The following is a 21413-nucleotide window of genomic DNA, read 5'->3' as shown; positions in this document are numbered from 1 at the left end:
AGTGCTTTTGTCTTCACAGGGGTGTTGTGGCAAGGAGTACATTAAAAGACTGCTGGGACTCAACTGCCAGAAACAGTAAAGAAATATCTGGAGACTCTTAGAACTAAAGTCTGCTTGACAATAACCAGTAGGAAAAGACGTAGTATATTTGGACTTCTAGTGTCTGGAGAGTTTTATGTTAAAGAAAGGAGGACAGAAAACTAAAGCTTGAAAACCCCATTTGCCTATCTTACGAATCATCTGTGCACAGGAGGTAAAAACATCAGTGTAGTAAGAGAAACCTCATGAGTGAATCTCCATTCCTCTCTTCCACATGTTCCCAGAACGATTCAACAAACGGTGACAACAGGCACAATATCTTTCTCCTGCCTTTTCCCACACCTCATACCCTTTCCCTTTCTTACCTTCCTCAATCCATGGAGTAGTGGTTGTCCCACTCGTCTGCAATGTCCTACTCACCTGGTCAGCCAGTGAAGTGGACAGCATGCTCATTAACTCCCGCTCAGCTGTGAGTCTCCACATCTGCTCCCATTTCATCTTCCGTAACTTATCGAGAAGCAGCAAGATAACTCCTGAAGGAAAACACAGTGCAGAGAACAAGAGAAGCCATGATGTTACATGCCAGTCAAGGCCCATCCTGTCTATGTGCTGACTCAGCAGTTAAAACAAGGACATGAGCTGAGATCTATCAGTGGAAACTACAGTCCTCACCCTGTACTAACACAGGAGGTTAACTAAAAAAAGCTTCAGGTTTTAAGATGCTACTAAGAGAAAGTTTTCCTGGACCCCTGAGGCTGCAGAGAAGAAATGGAGAGATGGCATACAAACAAATGCTAAGTTATACAGGCTTGCAAGAAGGCCAAAGTAGCCAAAGAGGAGTGAAACTGGGAAGAAGAGAAGCCAGGGAAGGATGTTGTATTTCTAGTAGTCTCCTTACTGATAAAGCTTGATTTCATTAGGACATGATCAGCATTGGAATTGTTCCTTACAAAATTAGCTAATACAGGTGATTCATGTGATGGAGATTAACTCCATCCAAAGGTCATTATCATTCCAAAGAGAATTGGACAAGATCCTACAAGAAAGAAATAAGAAACCTCCGAACACTCAGAAGTGACCCTTTCCACTTCTTATTCTGAAAAGCTACAGGCTCCCAGAGGATATTCTGTCAAGTCACTGTCTACTAGGGAAAGGGTAGAGACAATCCTGATTTATCTAGTATGACTCCATTTCTGCCATCTTCTCACTGAACAGAGAACTGCTCCTTCCAAAATCCCACTGTTTAAATGAGTTTCTACCTGGCCTGAAATCAAGATTATGCTGAGACAAAGAGAACTTTGTCACTCATATAAAATATTTTACTCAACACGTGTGGGGGGGAAATCTGGCCCTTAATATGTACCATATAAGATGCAATACATTTACTGCTTAAGATGAAATTGCAGCCCTTCCTCCACCTAGTAATAACTTAATCACCTGACGTATCTGATCGCAATCCCCGAAACTTTTCTGAATAACAGATTATCAGTGCTGGTTGATAATCAGCCTTTGAGAGTGCCTGCCATGAAGGCAGCAAGTGTTCATAGAGCAGGATCATCAGATCAGGAAGTTACACTCAAAGGGGGGAAAAAAGAGATACCTAGCATGAATTGTTATTCCTCAGTTGCTTTTTGTCTGGACAAAATCCCTGGTGTAGAAGAAAGGAAAACAGCAGAAGCAATGAAGCTGGATTGAAGCATCAGCAAAACCTTTCCTACAATGTCTCAGAAAATTTTACTTGAAAAATTAATTTGGAAGAACTTAGATAAGAGCACTGTCTTGAGGAATGAATGCAAACTGAAGGACCATAAAATAAGAGTACTGATAAACAGCAGCCTAGCAGGTTGACAGGAAGTGCCTAGTAAGAGCAATGATGGGTTCTGTGTTGTTTCACGTCTTCATTAGTGGAAGGGGGAAGTGAACAGAATAGTAATGACATCTGCAAGTGACATTAAACAAGAGGTCTTACAAAAAAAAATCACAGTGACTGTAGAGAAACATAACAGCTACACAGAATGTGAAATGGCAAAAAGCAGGCACTGGGAAAAGCTGCCTGAGGGAGTCTAAGACGATGAAGCTAAAAGTAATGAGAAGAAGAAAGAAAATATAGTCTGAATACTTAAGAAAAATTCTGTTAAAAGCACTGTGGTGAAATAACCTAAATATTGCAGATAAAATGCTTTATTGCATGAGTCTTTAAAAATTAGACTATACAAAGATTAGCAAATATACTTGGAACAATCCTGCGATGGTTGGGCTAGAACAAAGGAGGTTCCAGGTCATTTCTATCTTCAGTTTCTATGATAAGGCAAATTTCTTTCTAGTAAAACCTGGCACTGCCATGAATAAAGAGAAAACCTCTTCTGGCAGTGAATTTTGTGGCCTAATTTAGCTCTGTTTTCCATTTCAGTCCATCTGGTTCCCAAGGATGCTGGAACCTGTACTGGAGGGATCCCCTTTCATCTTCAGTCAACCTCTCTGCTTCCAGCTGTTGGACTGGAAAGGGACCTATTGTCACAACATGCTACAACGTTATTTCTGCCAGTGCGTTTGTCCCCTCTCCAGCATAACCGAAGCCTATTTAGAGTGCGGAGGTGCGTGCATTGGCTTCGAAGAGAGTCATTGTGCATTGTCTGAAATTCTAGATCAATGTGAAGCAGATTTGTTGCGCTGCAGCAATAAACTGGGTGGGATAAGCTTGTCTCTGCAGTCGATTTTTTCCAGCTGGCAAGAACTGTCAGCTTTGTTTCAATAGTGAAATACAACTGAGGAGATTCTTTACTAAGAAAAATAAAGACTAATTGTAAGATTCGGTTAACTGTAATGTAATAGTATTTATAATTTAGAGACAAGAAAAGATTTTTTCTTAATTTCTTTAAGCCTCCAATCTGAGGAGGAAAAGGGGAAATGTTTTAATATGTGCAGTATTCTCCAGTTTTTTTGTCTTCCACTCTTATGCTAGCAGCAGATTATGGCATCGCAGCTAAAGAGATTATGCTGTCCTGAGGGGCTATCATGGTAGCAGCTCAGAGTAAAAGAGGCAGATGGGGTGGAAAAACTGGAATATATGTGAGAAACGATGTATTAAATTATGATGCCATCACAGCTATTGAAAATATTCACAAGCTTTTAATGTTTCATCGTCAAGACTAATTTCGATGTGATTTCTATTTTAATTCACCTACAGGCTTGGGTTTAACACCTTTGTACAGCCTTTGTTCAGGGCTTCTCGCACTGTGGAATTCTAATTTACTGCTGCTGTAAAAATAACTACTGGAGAATATTTATAGCAAGTTTAAATATTTACTCATTAGTGAGAATAAGAGATTTCTACTAAGAGGAGAATTTAATACTATTCACCTAATTACTGTTATTTAGTGCAAAAGCATGTGTGTTGGGAACTTTTAAATAGTTCATGCAGAGGAAAAATCACCTTTCCTTCAGAATAGAGCACTTCATTTCTACTTCTATATTGTTCTGTTACCAAAAGTGAACAAAACGAACTAACTCCAATTTGTGCAATTAGTTTGCAGGAAAAGTGTCTGAAATAAGGAAAGGGAAATATGTGCCTCAGGAGCCCCTTCCCTCAGAGTCAAATTGACTGAAATCTCAGCCTAAATTCAAGATGACATACAGCTGAACATGAGGGGAAAAGGGACTTACTCTCAGTTGCTATGCTGGGGGAGGAAGAGACTGGAGGAAAAAAAAAATAAAAATCAAAGGAATATTTTATGAACATCTGGCCCCAGGCAGTGGGACTTCTCATCTTTTGATGAGTGCAGCATTTTCCTGCCCTAACCTACCTGAGAAAAACAAAGGGAAAGCTTGGCAGCAAATAAACAAAAAGAGTAAAGTGGCAACCCAGATGTCTCGTGAGTATTAGACAAATTATGATCAGTCACAGAACACCCTACCTTCCTTACCCTGAGGAAATAGGTCAGGCATATACAGAGATCCAAATATCTCACAGAGCTCTTGGAAAAATAATGCTTTGTTACTAAACCTGTGGAACACATCCTAGTCTAGTTTGGACTTGAACGGCATTTTCTCCCCCTGCTTGATGAGACTTTGCTTGAACTACCAAAATCTGACAGATTCCAAATTGCTCAAATAACCAACCAAGAAAGCAAACAAACAAACAAAGGAGTTTCTCAAAAACGTAATTTCAGGATGCACACACAAAAATCCTCAGCTACAAAAGCAAAACAAACTAACAAAGGAATTTGGTGACTAGATTGGAGAAAACAGGGCAAAAAAATGTCTGATTTAACATATTTGGACTAAAACGTTTCAGTTGGGAAATACTGCAAAATTTTTTTTTGGCAGATTTGAACAACCAACTTGTTCTAAAATAATATTTTTCACTTCAAAATTGATACAAATTAAAAATCTTATCGAAAATGGTTACAAGATCTGAAAAGGAAAATAAATGTTTCATTCTGGGTCTAATAAAACTCTGGTGGTCATCTGAATTTTTTGTCCTTTTCCCATTTTTTGATTCATTCCGAATCAAATTTTTTGTCTTTCCAATGTTTTGACTAAGCAGTGGTTTCAGTAGATTCTTCAAGCCATCTCAGCAAAATAGTCTGGGGTTTTTGTGGGGTTTTTTTGTTAATCTGCTCCAGAACAAAATATTTCATTTTTCTGAATAGTAAATTGAAAGTTTGCAGCAACATCAGCAGTTTCCCTTGGAATGCTACCAAGCATCCCCACCTCTTGCTTCAGAAACACAGACTATGGCTTTTCCTGGAATTCAGAGAGGAATATATAGTAGGGCTGGAAGTAATAAACAACACTTTAAGATAGAACAGAATCACTTACAGAAGTTATAGTGAAACTGGACAAGCTTTCAAACTCAATCAATTTATTACAATGGCCCTTTTAAGGTGGCTGAAAAAATACTCAGTGCTGTTGGGGAAAAAATGTTGCTACTAAGAGATCATTTTCTGTAAGCACTACCTTGCCTGTTTCTTTCAGGTGGAACAGGACGCTTCTGTGAGCTTTTGAGGCAATGCTGTATTATGTGAGCAGCATCTCAGAGCCTATCCTTGTCAGATTTTTAAAAATGCTTCTCAAAACTAAGCCTGTAACAGTGAACCATCTAGACAGATAGCAAGTAGATACCATTACAATATCTGAGAAAGACAGGCAAGACATACTTCAAAATATACTATAAAGCAATAGCGAGTTTTAAAAAAAATTGCTAGGATTTTACAATACCTAACCAGCATGCCAAAGACCATACACCAAACCACTGAGTCTTAGATGCTGTAAGTAATAACGTTAAATAAGGCTGACATTATGGAGATTTGCTGCAATAAATAACCGACCCAGAGATTTAAGGCAGTACAAACAACAGTAAGCTACCATGTTTTGTGAAATAGATTTGGTACTAAGAAGCTGAGTTCAGTTTTAGGCGCTATGGAAGGGGCATGTAGCTTTGCTATCCAGGAGAAGCGCCATGGTAGCGTTGACTGCTTAGTACTCTACAAAATACTTATGCATGTTCTTTTAATTCCGATTTATTGTACCTGAAATCAACGGAAGTGGTCACAGTGTGTAATGCTGGGAATGCAACTATGCCTTTGCTGCATCAGGGCCCAAATGAGCAGTTCTGCAAAGGACTGGGTTTGGAATCCACTGGGCCACAGCTCCACACTGGGCCACTGACTCTCCACCCAGAGTACAAAGAGCCAATAGAAAACCACAAGTATATGGCTCTTAGGGATTAAAATATTGAATTAAAGCTGCAATTCCACAACAAGCCACTGTACGAATTTTAAAATCTTCATTTTCAGTCTTTGTGTGGATGAAAATCACTGCATGTATTTCACTTAATTTATAGGCCATTTATCTAAGTGCTGCTCATAATTTGACCAGCTGTACCATCAGGATAATAAAAACCATAGCTTAGGTCTATAGGTTTTAACACAGTACAACCAAAGAACTGTCATTCTAACACATTTTTGGAGCATCCTGATACATTATTTAACTATGACCTTACATATACCAGCCTTTTTCTCAAAAAAAAAGCCTTTCACAATGTAAAAAAACCCCAATAAAAACTTGCAGGGATGCGTTAATTGAGAATAAACAATGACTCCACATTTGAACTTTTCGATGAAAAAACCGAACAGGGCTGAGAAGTTGTTTTGAAATGGAAAGTGGGTGTCCCTCCGGGCAGGGTGACAGAATGCAATATCCCTTGTTTTCTCTGCACATGTATTGAAAGCGAAGCTGGGACAGAGTGCATTTTGAAACGTAGTGCAGTCACTCTGCTGGGAGCCTGGTTCCTCTTGAAGCATTATAAACACTTTGTTTACATTTCCTGATGACCATTTAATGAAATGGAACACTTTTATTTTCTTTGTTCTCCTCTTCTGAAGTATGCTGTTTCTCCTTAGGCAGAATTAAGATGAAGGATATACTTGAGCACGATTCTAACTTCTTACAGAGCTACTGACTGTAGCTCAGAATTCCCTAGTTTTCTAATTGTTTCTTAATTGTTCAGATTATATTTTTCCTGAGTAATTTGAAACAAGATACATATGCTTTGTATCTTCTCTTTAATGACTTCGACTTCTGGGGAAATTTCTCCAACTTTCTTAAAGCCTCAAAGGCTGCTACAAAAAAATTTCCTTGGTTCAGGAGTCTAAGAGTTCTACAGGAGAGGAGTTGTGAGCCATAAGACTTTTAGGAAGTCTATGGCAGAAAACCTCTGCTACTTAAAGACCATCCTGCTAAGTAATGCTCTCCCCTCCTACCTTCCAGAGCATTGTGAAGAGAAGTAAAAATTCTGGAGGTCTCTCAGAGGTCAACGAAGAAAAAAATGTCTCTAGATCTGGAGGAACTGGCCTTCTCTTACATAGATCCCAAGTGATGTAAAGTCATACACTTCCCTGCCCAAATTGCTGATAAAGTTTTCCTAAATCCTATAATGGAAAACAACATGGCTGGCAAAAAGACAAATATTAGCAAAATCAGAAAGGGAAGTTAAGAGTTTTTCCCAGCTGCTCCACTTGCCTTGGGTGTCAAGGAAACCAGTAAGGATAGTAACCTTTCTTCAATCTCTGTGTTTCTTGAACCCTGTGCGAAGATTTGTAGGAAAGGAAAACCACCTGTGAAGAAGTTCCTTACATGGATTTTAAAAAGCTCCTCAGTTTTCTTAGAGCTTTTGCACTTTGTGACCCTTGTGAGCACATAAGGTACAGAGATTACATTCCAAAGGCACTGGAAAGCAAATATTCCAGGGACTTCTCAAGTTGGTAAACTAAGGAGATGGCTTCCAAGAGGGGAAAAAAAAAAACCCCACACAAGAGGCAAATCATCAAATTCTCTTCAAATTTAAAGACTGGAAAAGTTTTTGCTCTGAAGTTTTAAACCTCAGATAACATCTAACTTCAGACCAGCAAAGGGAGAGAGGGAGAGAGGAGGGAGGTTTCAGCTTCTATATGCTGAAAGTAGTTAGTACTATAGCTAGTAGCACAATGGCAATGACCGATCTACATGGAGCAGAGAAGAGCTGTCTCGAGATGTGTCTCGCATCATTGCCATGCACAAGTATCACCCAACAGCTACTCAGTGTGCATCTCTGTACATGCCTGGAAGTCATAATGGAGGTGCCAAAAGTTGACACTAACAAAAAGATGGTCAGATACATACCTTATTATAAAGCATTTTAAAATGTGAGACTTGAAAAGTGGCATGGGGGAAATGTGGAAAATTTCTACAAAGTTTTAAAGAACTTTTCCTCTTTTCAATACTAAAAATTCAGTAAGTTCTTACACGGCAGGTTATCTGTGATTTCATTTCCCTGGATGCTTAGGTGACTTCAGTGGAGAGGAAAACAAAGTCTCAGCTGAATACATATTTAAGTGATAAAGTCAGAAAGGATATAATTTTTAGCTCTTGCATAACAGAGGCCATAGGATTTTTCAAAATCAATTTGTGCTTTAACTAGAGCATAACTTCTAGAAAAACATTCAGTCTTGATTTAAAAATTTACAATAATGGATAATCTATCACAAACTTTGATAAGTTATTCTAATGCATAATTACCCTGATCAAGGATACTTCCCTTATTTCTAATTTGAACATGTCTTTGAACTTGCAGTCATTTGATCTTGCTGAACCTTTGCTAAATTGGCAAGCCCTCTATTAAGAAATGTTATTTTCTCCTGCAGATACTAATAAGCTATGATCAAAATATCCCTTGACTTGCTCCCAGATAAGCTCCTGGAGCCATTTTTCCGAACTTTATGGGAAATTCTCCAGTATTTTCTTTGAACTTCGTTAATTTATAAGTACTCCTCTTTGACCTGTGGAGATTAGACCTGGACAAGTAGCTAAATCTACATTTTAAAATATATCCACCCCAAGAAGTGATCCCTAGCACCCAGATCAAGGACGATGAAGTGTTGTACACACACTATTCACATTCATGCTACATAGTACTTGTCTCTGGGAGCCTACCTTGTGTTCCTTCAGTTTTTAGACATTACTTTGTTTGCATTTCTCAGTGTCCAACATCATGAGACAGCCATGTCACAATTTTCTAGATTGGAGAGATTTTAGCATGGAACCGAGGGTCTATGCTGCGTGCACTGGAGAATGTCATCCGGGCGTGTGGGAGTATTAGTGTGAAGTATTCTGATGCAGTGTTGAAGGACTGGAAAGAGGTGCCAAACAGGGTGTAGTCCTATCCATACCACCTTTTAGAAATAATTCCTGGAGTGAACTATCAAGAAATTACACTCAATATGTTTTTTTTTTCTTGATAAAAGACAGGTTGCTCCCTGAGAGAGATAGAATACCAACTAATTTGTGTTGCCTATGGATGATCAGGGAACCAAGAGTGAAGAATGAACTAGGGAGCTAGGTTATCTGACAGCATAGATATTTGGAATGTCAGGTCTACACCAAATACAAAAGAAATATATCTCCTGTACTCATACTCGAAATACCCCTGTTTATACATCCAATGACCACACAAAGTATTTTGACAACTGTATTAAATCTGGAGTTCATGTTCATCTGATAACCTATTCTGGACTGATTCTCATGCATCTCTTCATTCTTTCTGAGTGTACAATTTTAGATGTCAGTGCCTCAAAACACAGAAGTGCGAGTGAGCGTCACAACTCTACATCAAGCCAGAATAACTGGACTTTGAGCTGTCCTCAAGAGGAATCACAAAATAGTACAGACCATACAGGGTTACTGTGGAGGAGGTCCAGTCATTGAATCTCCCTGTGCAGGCATGTTTGGAAGAAGGGATTGCATAAAGCTTGTTTCCATGGATAAAAACTGAGGAGGTTTGCTGGAATTTGCTGAATATTTGCCCTGATGAAAGCAAGTGCATCTTCCAAAACTAATCTCTCTTGGACTATCCACCAAAGAATCAGCCACCTTTAAAAGAAAAAAGTCTGTTTCTTGATCCTCAGCTCCTATAAATCAGCTTAGGTATATTTAACACAAGAGTCAGGCATTTATATCAGATCTGGACCTTATCCATGATGCTTATCTATGTTTTTTTCTTCCTCAGAAAGCAGCAAGAAGTGAAAGGTAACAGGAACCGTTGCTTTAAATTATGTGGGCTTTTTTTGGTTTTCATCCTCTCAAAAGCATCATATTTAATAGGGGTCGAAATGTCAACAGTTTTACAAGGTTTCCACTTTGGACTATGTGAAGAGAAAAAATGCACCCCGCACAGGTGATAATTATTTTGGCTGGCTTCTAATATTAACAATAGCCCACAAGGCTAATTGTAGGGATGGGCACAATGAGTAAGAACCTGTCATAGCTTTTCTTGGTCTGGTGTTCAGTCAATGTCCTAGCAACAGAGGAGGAAATGTGGTTCATGGGCTGAACAGCCTCTCAGGTATTTCTTTATAGTTGGATGACAAAAAGGTTTGGGGTTTTGCATTCAGAAGCAACCAGACAACTTTTTTTCCCCCTCTTAACAGGCACTTTATTCACTGGACGAGATTCAGGAGGAATAGAATGTTCTAAGAAATGGATTAGGGGAAGGGAAGCAGCAGCACAGAATGAACAGGCCTAAAAATTAACCATAGTATTTTTTTAAAAAGGAAACACAATGTACTTTCATGGAATGATTTCACCCAAAGGTCAGCTGCAGGTCAATCCTCCCTCCACGACCATTTCTCTTCTAGTAAGAGAGGGACAGGATTAGGTTCACAACAGAAATACAGGGATGTATTTGTGTAAGGAGAAAATATTTGTGGAACTGTTTAGCATGCTCAGAGCCTGAACTAAAGGTGTAGTTTAGATAGGTGGACCATAAGGTGCCTGGAAAGTAAATCGGACTGCCAAGCTCAAAGGGTTGTGCTCAGCGATAAAACATTCAGATGGTGGCCAGTTACAAGTGATGTTCCACAAGAGTTGACACTGGGGCTGATACTGTTTAACATCCTGATTAACAAGCTGGAGACGAGATAGAACGAATCCTGAGGAATGTCACTCATGACACCAAATTGGGGCCTGTGGCCAATACCCTGGGGACAGGACTGCTATTCAGAGGGACCATGACAGGCTGGACAAGTGGGCTAAGAGAAAGCTCATAAAGTTCAACGAAAAGTCCTGCATGGGACTATTCCTGAATGGACACTACAGGCTGGAAGACAAGTGGATAGAAAGGAGCTTTTCAGGAAAAGTCCTGGGGGGCTTGGTGGACACCAAGTTGAACATAAGCCAGCAGCATGACCTTGCAGCAAAGAAGGCCAACCTGAGGTCAAGGGAAGTGATTACCACTCTTTAGTCAGCACATGTAAGACCACATCTCGAGTACTGTTTTGGATTCCTCAGTCAAAGACACTGATATGCTAGACTAAGTCTAGCAGGGAGCAACCAAAATGGTCAGAGGCCTGAAGAACATGTATGAGGAGAAGCCGAGAGAACTGGGCTTGTTCAGCCTGGAGAAGAGAAGGCCAAGGGGATCTCTTATTGCTGTCCAGAACTATTTAACGGAGCCAAACTCTTCTAAGAGATGCACAGAGACAGAATGAGCGGTAACCGACACAAATTGCAGCAAAGGAAATTCCAATTACAAATTAGGAATTTTTTACTTTTATTTTTTACTTTTCTCACCAAGCCAAATACAGGAACAGGCTGCCTTGAGAGGTATCCTTGGAGACATTAAAAACTCAACTGGAAAAGGCCCTGAGCAACCTGAGTTGGCTTCCAGTGGGAAGAGGACTAGAAGACCTCTGGAGATCCTTTCTGACCTAAACTGCCCATAATTCTATGATCCTATTTGGGAAAGCTTCTCTTATCACCATCTCTGCTAAGGCCTTGAGAACAACAGTGTAAGAACTATCTGTATATAGAGAGTATTGCAGTGTTCCTGTCTTCCCCTGAGCTCAGTTCAATAGAGATGGGTGCAGGAGGGAGGGTTGAGGAGCTATAGCAGGAACAATTAAAGTTAGGATGCAGCTGAACATAGAGACAGAATAAAAAGAATGGGGAAAGGAAAGACTGCTTGTTCTGAGACCTCAGCGTCCACTCAATTTTGCAGATGCTTCTTTCTCAAAACGTCTCCAACTCAAGGAGTATTAAGTCTCTTGATATTTTTTAAAGGGGAAAGGTTTGTCCTGAACCTAGTTTGCCCTATCACTAAAATGATTAAAGCATAGTGATTTCTGCAGCCAACAGCACCTAAGAGAGTGATCTGACTATGACCAAATGCAACTGTTTTTGCTGGCACTCTCTTACAAGGTGACAGCTTTGACAGAAAGACATCTTAGTTACTCTGATACTTTCTCTGACAGGCACCAGACTACCGGTCAGAGGCCAAAGATGGAGTCCAACTGTGATGCTTCTTTCTTTGCTTTGGGACTATGGCTAAAAACTCTGTTTCTGTATCTACCGAAAGGAACTGTCTTTGCACAATCACTTTTATGAGCACAATAAGAAACTGGGAAGTGAACTTGCACTTCAGAAGAAAAAGTACTAGTTTTACTATTACTATGCATTTGTCTGGGGTTCTCCTGCCATATAATAGAAGTTTTTGTTCTCAGTTTAGGCACCTGGATGCCTCTACTAAGCTTTTATGTGCAAGTCTTTCATCTAAATTTAACCTGCTAATGATGGTCCCTCTACAATAAAGAGAGGGCATTTCAGAGTGCTGGACAACATAATTACTCATCAAGCTATGTATGTTCACATAGAGAAATGTCTGGATCAAGCTAAAAATACCACACTTCAGAATGATTCTTTAAATCATTAGATTGGAATGGTACATATATATGTCCTATTTATGTACATTACATGGAGACTGACATTATGAACTCAGGTCAGACCAGTAAAAAACCCCAAACTAGGACAATTTCATCAACTAAAAAGAAATCTTTTTATTTACTCCAATACAATGGAAACTAGAATCTGGTACAGACTGTCTGAATGCCATTGTATTTTTTATCAGGGGGTTCTTTGGAGATGAAAGTTTTCAGTGTTTCAAAGAAAGTCAGGTGTTGTTTTAAAAAAAGAGAGTTATTGCAGGGTCTGATTGATAGATTCAATTGCCAAGGAGTAGAGGAGGTATCTCAGAGAATGCAATGAACAGTAGACTAATTCAGTTCCAGCAATGCCATTATTATGTGAATAGGCCTCTCAAACTAGAGGCACCATTTTCAAAATCAAATACACATTGACCTGCATTTCAGAAATGTCAAGCATGCTGTAAACAAGTTCTCAGTACATCACATGCTTTAAAAACTGCATTAGAAAGCCTGGAAAGGAAGCTATTTTTTGAGGGCAGCCAGCTTTAAGATAGCTTATTTTTAATTGCAAGTTACAGATTATAGCCAACAAAGATAGGGATGTGGTCATCTAAAGCAGAATTATCATTTTAGCTTCCTACCACTGACACAAACAGACTGACATTTCCTGCTGAGCCTAAAAGCAACAATGTGTTGGCACGTCCTAATCTACTACTTGTACAATGTGCATGATACCTGTACATCAAATGCACCTTTGTGTGTTATAAAGCACGTGTATCAGTATGCTTTGCACTGATAACAAGATTTACTGAATGAGCTCACAGTATCTTAAAGAAGGAATAATCTAATCCAAAAACCTGGTACAGTGTGAATCTGAGTAGGTGAAGAAAGTGCTACTTTTTGCCTTGACATTGGTGTTGGAATTAATTTTTTCTTTTTTTCTTTTTTTCTTAAATCACTAAAATGTATTTTTCATCTGTTTGCAAGGGATCTTGTACTTACAACCAAACTTAACAATACCAGTTCCTGTACCAAATGTGACTCATGTTTTACATAATGGGAGGCAGGAATATTGCAATGCCTTTTAGAGAGGGCATGGCTAAACTGAGTCAGGCCCTCACAGTGGGTAATTTAAAGGTTCTATAAACCATGAGTTCTCTGATTTCTTCATTCATTGACACAATTCAGAAAAATCTCCTCTCTCAAGCAACCACTACACTCCTTTCTTTACACCATGGAGAAAAGTGCTAGTTTTAGTCAGAATCTATGGAATATAATTCGTAAATTAGTGCTATATTCAGATGGCTGTCATAGAATTTTGATTCTTCTAGGAGGAAAAAAAGACATTTTTAGTAACAGATCTATCCAGAATTAGGCAACAATAACTATTTAAATCATTAATTGTGAGGATTTCTGAAAACCAGAAATGTCTGATTAAATTAAAAGTGCTCAGCACATCTTAACATCAGAGCCATTATCAATGTTGTGAGCAGAAGCCCATGGAGCTCAGATGAAAGTGGTTATCCTGTTTCCAGAGCAGGACCAGAGGCAGTTCCGTGACCACCACCACCCCGTTTTGCAGTGCTTTACTTGTCATTTGCTTTATGCACTGAAGATGCACAGTATCATCACGAAGAAGCGCAAGATGTGATCCACTCTAATTTCATATAAACAGTCTGCCCTACGCTTGTATTATTCGTATTTTTAAAATATTATGCAAAAATGACATAACATATGCTTCCCACTTCCAATTCATCTTCCATGGGTCCTTTTTTTTCAGGGAAACAATAAAAGAAAGAGATTCATTCTAGCATTCTTCCAGTCATTACAAACACGAGAGTAATAACACACGGTGCACACGTAGCCTGGTAATTGTTAGGTGCTAGCCATTCCCTTCTGTTCTCAATCCACAAATCTGGTAAAGTGACATCTCTCAGTGTGGGAGTATGAATCTCCAGCTCAAGCTGCCGAGACACCTCCTTACACTATCTAGTAGCTGCACTGAGACAGTGTATTTTAGTGTGCCTCAAATCCCCAGGACGGGCTTCTGAAGTCTAGAAGTCTGAAATCCCCCTGAGCCAAAGTTTTTACAAATGTCCCCCTGGCACCCAGATTACAGGCACAGATGATCCATTTGAAAGGTGTGGAGTCCATTCTCAGCTGATGTAAGTTGGTCCTGCTGCGCTAAAGCCAGAGAAGCCAAGGGTGATTCACACCAGCTGAGGAAGTGGCTTGAAATCATGATAACAGTCACCAGAAACTGCTTTTAAAAGCTATTCTCCACCACGATGGAAAGTATAAGGCAGACAAAGTACCAAAAGCTTTTATGTTTAGAATTTGACAAGATATTTTTTTGAAGACTAAGATGACTGTTACTCCAGAAATGAACATCAAACCATACAGTGCAATTCTGGAGCTGTCAGTTTAACATCTGTAAAGAAAAAAATCATAGTGCAGCTCTGGCAATACTTTGAAAGCACAGTTTAGTCAGTGAAAGACAATATAGATTATACAGAGAGGAAGTGTGCTTTAACTAATGTATGAGGGCTCTGTAAGAGTTAATCTCTGTTTAGACAAGCAAAATGGAGTGGATGATATATAAAAAAAAGTATTTGATTAAGCAGCTTACGGCCAACGAGGTACACAAAAAACCTGGGTACCTTTGTGGTACATAAGGAACTGTGTATAAAATGGCTTGAGGAAGGGAACGTTATCTCAGAAAAAGAATCCTTCTAACTAAGAACATTCTAAACACCAATTAAACTGTCACCGAACTGTCTTTTGAATGTGGTCTGATTTTCTTAAGATTATATTACTATGGACTAAAGTATGACTTGGATTATCTGCCTGTGCAAATGAGGAAGAAGGATGAAAAACATCCAAATAAAATCTTTCCTTGAAAATCTGTATTGGCTGTCAGGAGATTTGGCCTGGGCACACAGGAATAGGAGAACGCACATGCTGTTGGGTTTAAAGAGCTAGCGGAGAAGGAACAAACATGCCTTTGGCTTTAATGTATCTGCCTTCTGGGACTCCCCCAACCTGTATGTTGTCCAAAGTGGCTCAGGCATAGAAAGGTAAGAGTGAAAGGTAAATTATTTGCTTCAGAAACTGGGAGGAAGCAGTGGAAGAATTTTGACTTTGAGGGGTGCTTCTGCATCAAATCTGCCAGGGTTGGGTCTGGCTGAAGAGGCTCACATAAAAATCTCTTCTCTTAGGATTGTATCCTAGGACTGTATCCTAGGACTGCTCTCCCAAGAGCAAGAGCAAAGTCTGTCTGAGAGCTTTTCCCTGACTGAGCTTTGTTTAGCTCATTCAAGTTTCAGGGGTTTGGGAGTCCTTTTACTGTTCCTAAATCCAACTCTAAGCACCTGAATTTCTGAGTCTTCCCTTTCCTGGCTCACTGTCTTTCATGAGTGTTTTGCTTAGAGTTATTGCCTCTCTTTCCTGCCCCCCCTCCCCACCCCCCCTTTAGTTTTCTGAATCCTCCTTGGCCACAGTGTTGCATTCAGTGTCAATTATTTTAATTTACTGAACACATCAAACAAGCTCTGGTTTCACTTGGTGTTTCATCTTCCTTGAGAGATTTATACCTCCAATCTCTGCTAGATCACTGAGGCAAACAATGAATTCAATTAAGAAAATTATAGGAAATGATGCTGGTTCTGTCAATAACGTCGTTTGCTACTTCTGAGAGGTTGCACTGTTTCACTCAGTGACCTCTTGTTCCATGTACTTGAAAAAACATCATTCTACTTCTTATGATCACTTGTCAATCTTCCATTCATTATGTACCTTCTGGTTTTCTTTCTAAAAAAAAAGAAAGTTTTGATATCTACAGGTGAGTTTTCTGAAGAAAGAAATTGTGAGCAGACTAAAATCCTGGGCAGGATTATGTATGGCCCGGTAGGTATGCATTAACACATACCAAGAATTAACACATGCAATGTATGTGAAGGACTGCAGACATTCAATTAGTTTTGCTTTCAGTGGAAGAATTTTGTGATATACTGACATTTGGTATCCCTAGAAAACATTTGGAACGGTAAGTTAAGACAATATAAATTAAAGCTTTACAGCATTTTTATTTACATAATTGCATTTTAGATACTACCCACCATAAATTTCTGGGTTATTCTACTGTTATGTGGTTGTGACACATTTCTCTCTGCAAAAAATGCAGCAGAAAGAAAGTAACTATAAAAGGTGGTCATCTCTCAGTAGAACAAAAGATACTGCTTTGTGGTGCGACACTGAACAGAATTGACATCAATCAGTTTAGTTGTGTATAACATAAGCTTTCAGGTTTCAGGACAAATCCATGAAACTTAGCTCTGTCTCATGCTTTTGGGGGTGTTGGGGGGCGGGCAGCCCAAGCCTTTATATATGCAGTTCTGCGCTGGCAAGTGGAGAACCAGGAAACAAACCTCTTTTGCCAAAATCTTGTATCCATATATATCTGTGTTCTGTTAGGCTATTCTTTTGAACATTTTCACAGAACAGAGATGTTTTGCAGAGGCTGAAATACAAATTCACAACAGCTGGCGTGATTCACCCAAATATATAAAGGAATACAGAAATACAGATGACCCAACCACAACTTGTGCAATCCTTCTTCTAGTTACTCTATTTAATTCAATCCGATGTATTTCTGCAGAGCAAAATCACTATTATGGTGAATAATTTCCTGATAGTGCGGGGATATTTAAATGGACTCATCTTTCTAAATGGAGGCTTCACCATCTGTTCTGCCCTTTTATTACAAATAGAGAGGGAACCCAACTCACTGCATCAGCATGTAAAGCCTATCATCGAAATGATTTAGATGTACGTGTGTGTTCTTTATGCACCTGGTATGTTTTCTCACATACCAAACACAAATCAGTGGGAAGACCTGTCTCTTGTAACCTAATAAATTCTCTGATCTAGTGCCTTTATTTCTTTTTCATGGCAGCAGGAATTGATGGCCAGTAGTTTGCATTTTATTAGGACAATTATGACCCTGTTGCTGTCCTGCAGGAGTTATATATTTATTGGGCTGGCATTTTGTGATACCATTTACCTCTCTGCAGAAAATAAGCCTTGGTTCCTATTGTCTCCCTCTTGCTGGGCCTACATACGCTTCATTGTGGAGAGAAATCTTGTAGGAGATGTGCTGAGGATGTGTTAGACTGCGGAAAATCTCTGTCCTTCCCCACCTTCCCCATAGGATGCCACACAATCTCCTTGAGACCATTTAGAGAAGGATCATATTCTCCTCAGAGTACCACAGGACAAGAAACTCCAAAATGCATCACATTGCATCGTTTTTACTGCTTTAAATGACAAATTTTGCAGTAGGTTAGGAAGGGAGGTGCACGTTACCAGTTACCACTTCTCATACCCTCTATACCAGTAGACTGATTCCGTGCTCAATGCAAATGTTACTTCAAAGAAAACCCTCAGGGCCTACCTGTGTTGTAGCCCCTCCCAAGTGCTGGCCAGGGTCGATGATTCTTCCAAAGGTTGCCCAAATACCAATCACTCTGGTTCTCCACCAAGCCAAGAACCTGCTGCCCTGGAAATGAGCAAATTGCAAACAGATCATGAGACAAAAGACGGTCAATCAATGGAAAACACACATGAAATCTGGAGAGGGACAGCCAGTGGGAACAGAAGACAGAAGTTCAGGTGCTGCCTTCGTTTCACGCGCTCGGAAGATGCCTGCCTGTGTAACAGACAGCAAGGCTGGCACAGCAAACTCAGCACGGCTCATTTCTTTCCTTCTCCCCTGGCTAGTCTGAGTAATTAAACACTGTGGGAACCTTTGTCATGCTGACAAAAATATATCACCCAGACAAATCTGAATGCTGCTTGATTTTGGAATACAATGATGGAGAATCCTCCTAGTGAGAAGTAAGCGTTGCTAAAATGATCATCTAATATGAAGATCTGTTTATACTCTGATGGAGATAATATAATTGAAGAACAGGGCTCAGTATAATAAATTATTATCTTTCCATGCCCCACCCACTAGTTTCAGGGATTGTTTTCCCAGTCACAAAGGAAATCCCTTTTGCTAAGGAAAATATTGGATTCTAAGAGTTTACCTACATAAGAAAGTTGCATTGGTTTAATTTAAGAGAGTAATTTAAAAGTCATTTAGGTAAGCTTGTGTGGAATGCTGCATAGAAATTATGATTTCAGTTTTAGATGGGCTTATTTTGGTTTAGCTTACATTGATTAGCAGCTGGCTTCAGCTAGAGTAAAACGTGTTTTAAATCAAATGTGTCTAGAAGGTTTGCACTGCTTAAAAATCAACTGAAAAGTGAATGTTTGTATAGATAAGGACTTAATTATCTATCCTGAAATGTGCTGTATAAAATGTAAATAAGAGAAGTGATTGAAATGATGCTCTGGTGATAGTGGATGGAGGGAAGGGGAAAACTGCATTTGGCTCTAGTCAAAGCAAGGAGAGGGAACGGTGTTTTGACAGAGGGACCCACTCAGTGAGGGCACTAAGACTGCGAGTGGAAATTATTTTGCAACCTTCTGAAAAAGCAATTAAGCATCATGCTCTGAAGGCACATTTTCAAATCCCAGCTATGCTCTTAAAACTGGGTGCATGGTCACAGCAGTGCACTGAAAGCATTAAATGATCATTATATGTTGCTTATGTAGGAAACATAGCTGTATTACTAAAATTTCAGTATGGCCCAAAACAAGATTGGGCTGAGAAGCAAGACATAAAGACAGAAGTGATTAATTCAATTTTATAATTGGCTAGGAAGATGTTAGGATAGGTCAGGTGATCGCAATACTCTCCTGCGATATCTGTAACTCAGTGGAACATCAGTAACCCCCACAGGTGTCTTGAATGCTGTTTCAAAGAGTGAGCAGCAGTCAGTGGCCAATGTGTATAACAAATAAATCAGAACATTATGAAAGCATTCAAGGAGTGAACGGAAATCAATCTAGAAATAACCTTGAGAGATGACCAATCTACTCCACACCACTGTTCAGGATCATCCTACTCTATCCTAATCACAACATGCCAGTCCCCACCAGACCTAATTTTCTAACGATGTCTCTCCTTTTCCATTATATATTATATATATAATACATATTTAATTTTTCACATTATAGTCTATAATTCATTTTTAAAGAAGGTAGAAAATCTGGAGGAGAGCAGAAAGGATCGTATAAAAGACCACCACACATTCATCACCCCACTGGTAATATTAACAGAGTGCAATGCAAAAGAGAATGAAGGAAATTACAAATTATAGGCAGATGCATCCTAAGCAACTGATGATTTGTTCACACAAATAAACTGTAGCATTTCTCAACCTGTGAGACACATGGAACACACTAGGCAGCGCATGAGGTGCCACAAGCCATATATTGTGAGGAAATGTGAAAGGGATATCATTTGGCTGAAACGAGTCTTAGCCAAAAAAGGCTGAAGGGCACAATTTAAACAAACACTTGTTGATTCTGTGCTGGAAGACTGCCTGTTCTTTATAACCACTCCCTTACAGATAAGGTAGAATAAATCAAAATAAGAAACTACCATGGCTAGTAAAGGATGAGAAAAAAACCTAATAAAAAATGCAGGTGCAGCTGGGCTGGAATGGATTGGCACAGCTGGTAGGAAGACATTGACCCTGCCCATATTCTAACAGTGCATTTCACAACTCAGCAGTCCACAGATCCTTCTCAGGATAGTACTGCTCACATCAAAAGAAATGTTAGAATTCCATTTGCAAGAAGCAGATACTGAACTTCCTTACCATGGAGCATCAATCTGCTTTCATTATTTTAGCCCCATGCATTTCCCAACAAGCCACAGAGTTCAGCCTTCAAACTGATGAATAATAAAATATGAACAAACCTTGCTGCTTGTTAATGGTTTTCCTTTCCCATCTACCAGTCCAAAATCTCAGCTCTGACAATGTACCCCTGAAATACTTACTTCTCAGTTATTATTTCTCATGCTAAGATAAACTGAAAAGGCTCAGGAAATTATGTTCACACATTTTTATTGTAGCTGTATCATTTCCTTCCTCTTTTTCCCTTTATTTTTGAAGACACCCGAACAAATACTGCTCTCACCAGTATTCCTTGAGGTTTGCTACGGGATGATGAAGGCAGAAATTAACATCATGTAAGCTTTAGGGCTTAGATACATGGATCAGACAATGTGACTTACTGGGTATCAACTGAGCTGGAATAACTGCCTGTACGTGTCCTTTTAGCTTGTCACAAAGAATACAAAAAGTAAAATGTGTTGGCTAACACGCTTTAGTGTGCTTTTGCAATGGCCTAGGAATGCGTACACCTTCATGTACTGTCCTAGGGTAGTGCATGCAACTTGTCAGGCTGTTGTAACTCTTACTCGTGTCTAAAAACCTACTAGGCAGATGTGGACAAAGTTATGAAGATATGTTTTGTATCTTCTCCAGTTATATTTCTGCTTTCACTAGCCTGCAATAGTGTTGCTGTCTATGCCAAAGAAGAATATATTTTTATTTCTCTTTACGTTGTCTCTATGATCTTGACTTTGGGCAAAAGTGATCAGGAAAACAGAAGTTCAGCTGCATAGCAAATATTGATGGTTCCAAAAAATGTTTCATTCTGTCTGAATCAGTATAAAAATAGAAATTCAGAAATAATCTCTGGAAAAAATTCCCCAAATATTTTGATCTGAAGATGTCAAAATAACCACATCTAAACGTACAATCAACCTAATTTTCAATAATATCATTGTGACACATAATACAGATGTGTAACATATACCATATTATTCTATATATCTAAAAGTTTAAACAAAATAAAATCTTCAGTTTCGCCCTTCCAATTCTGAACAATTAAAAAGGTTTCACTCAAAACTTTCGCTAAAATTTTGTTGTATTAGTGAATCATTGTGAGAATATCTGTCCAGTGTATCTGAGCATTACCAGTTATTTCATTCATTTAGTTAGTTTTTCAAATGCATTATGAAGTTATAGAAACAAAGCACTGGCCAAAGCAATGCATGCAGTCAAGCAGGCACGATGAATGCTCTCCTTGCCCACAATTCTCTGACCATCCATCAGCCCTGACCTGGCCCTTTGCCACTCTTCATGCCGTCCCTGCAAGGTGCACGCAGTTCTGCGG

The 21413-nt window shown here is 39.2% G+C and overlaps 1 protein-coding gene across 2 annotated transcripts in view; it reads right to left on the bottom strand.

Moving 5' to 3' along the window:
- LARGE1 (LARGE xylosyl- and glucuronyltransferase 1) overlaps positions 1–21413 on the bottom strand; it is a 286954-nt gene that overhangs the window by 48475 nt on the left and 217066 nt on the right. For both annotated transcript variants that reach the window (XR_012835612.1, XM_075753793.1), the window contains exons 8-9: positions 17728–17832; positions 460–572 (exon numbers count right to left, since the gene is read on the bottom strand). Coding sequence is in view for 1 of the 2 variants with exons in the window: in XM_075753793.1 (XP_075609908.1) it covers positions 460–572; positions 17728–17832 (218 nt within the window). In the remaining variant the exon portion in view is untranslated. The remainder of the gene's footprint in view (positions 1–459; positions 573–17727; positions 17833–21413) is intronic.

The sequence above is a fragment of the Balearica regulorum genome, chromosome 1 (genome assembly GCF_011004875.1).
Source record: "Balearica regulorum gibbericeps isolate bBalReg1 chromosome 1, bBalReg1.pri, whole genome shotgun sequence".
Classification (NCBI taxonomy): Eukaryota; Metazoa; Chordata; class Aves; order Gruiformes; family Gruidae; genus Balearica; species Balearica regulorum.
Note: the sequence above shows the minus strand (reverse complement) of the source record. Positions and strands in the feature narration are given on the sequence as shown.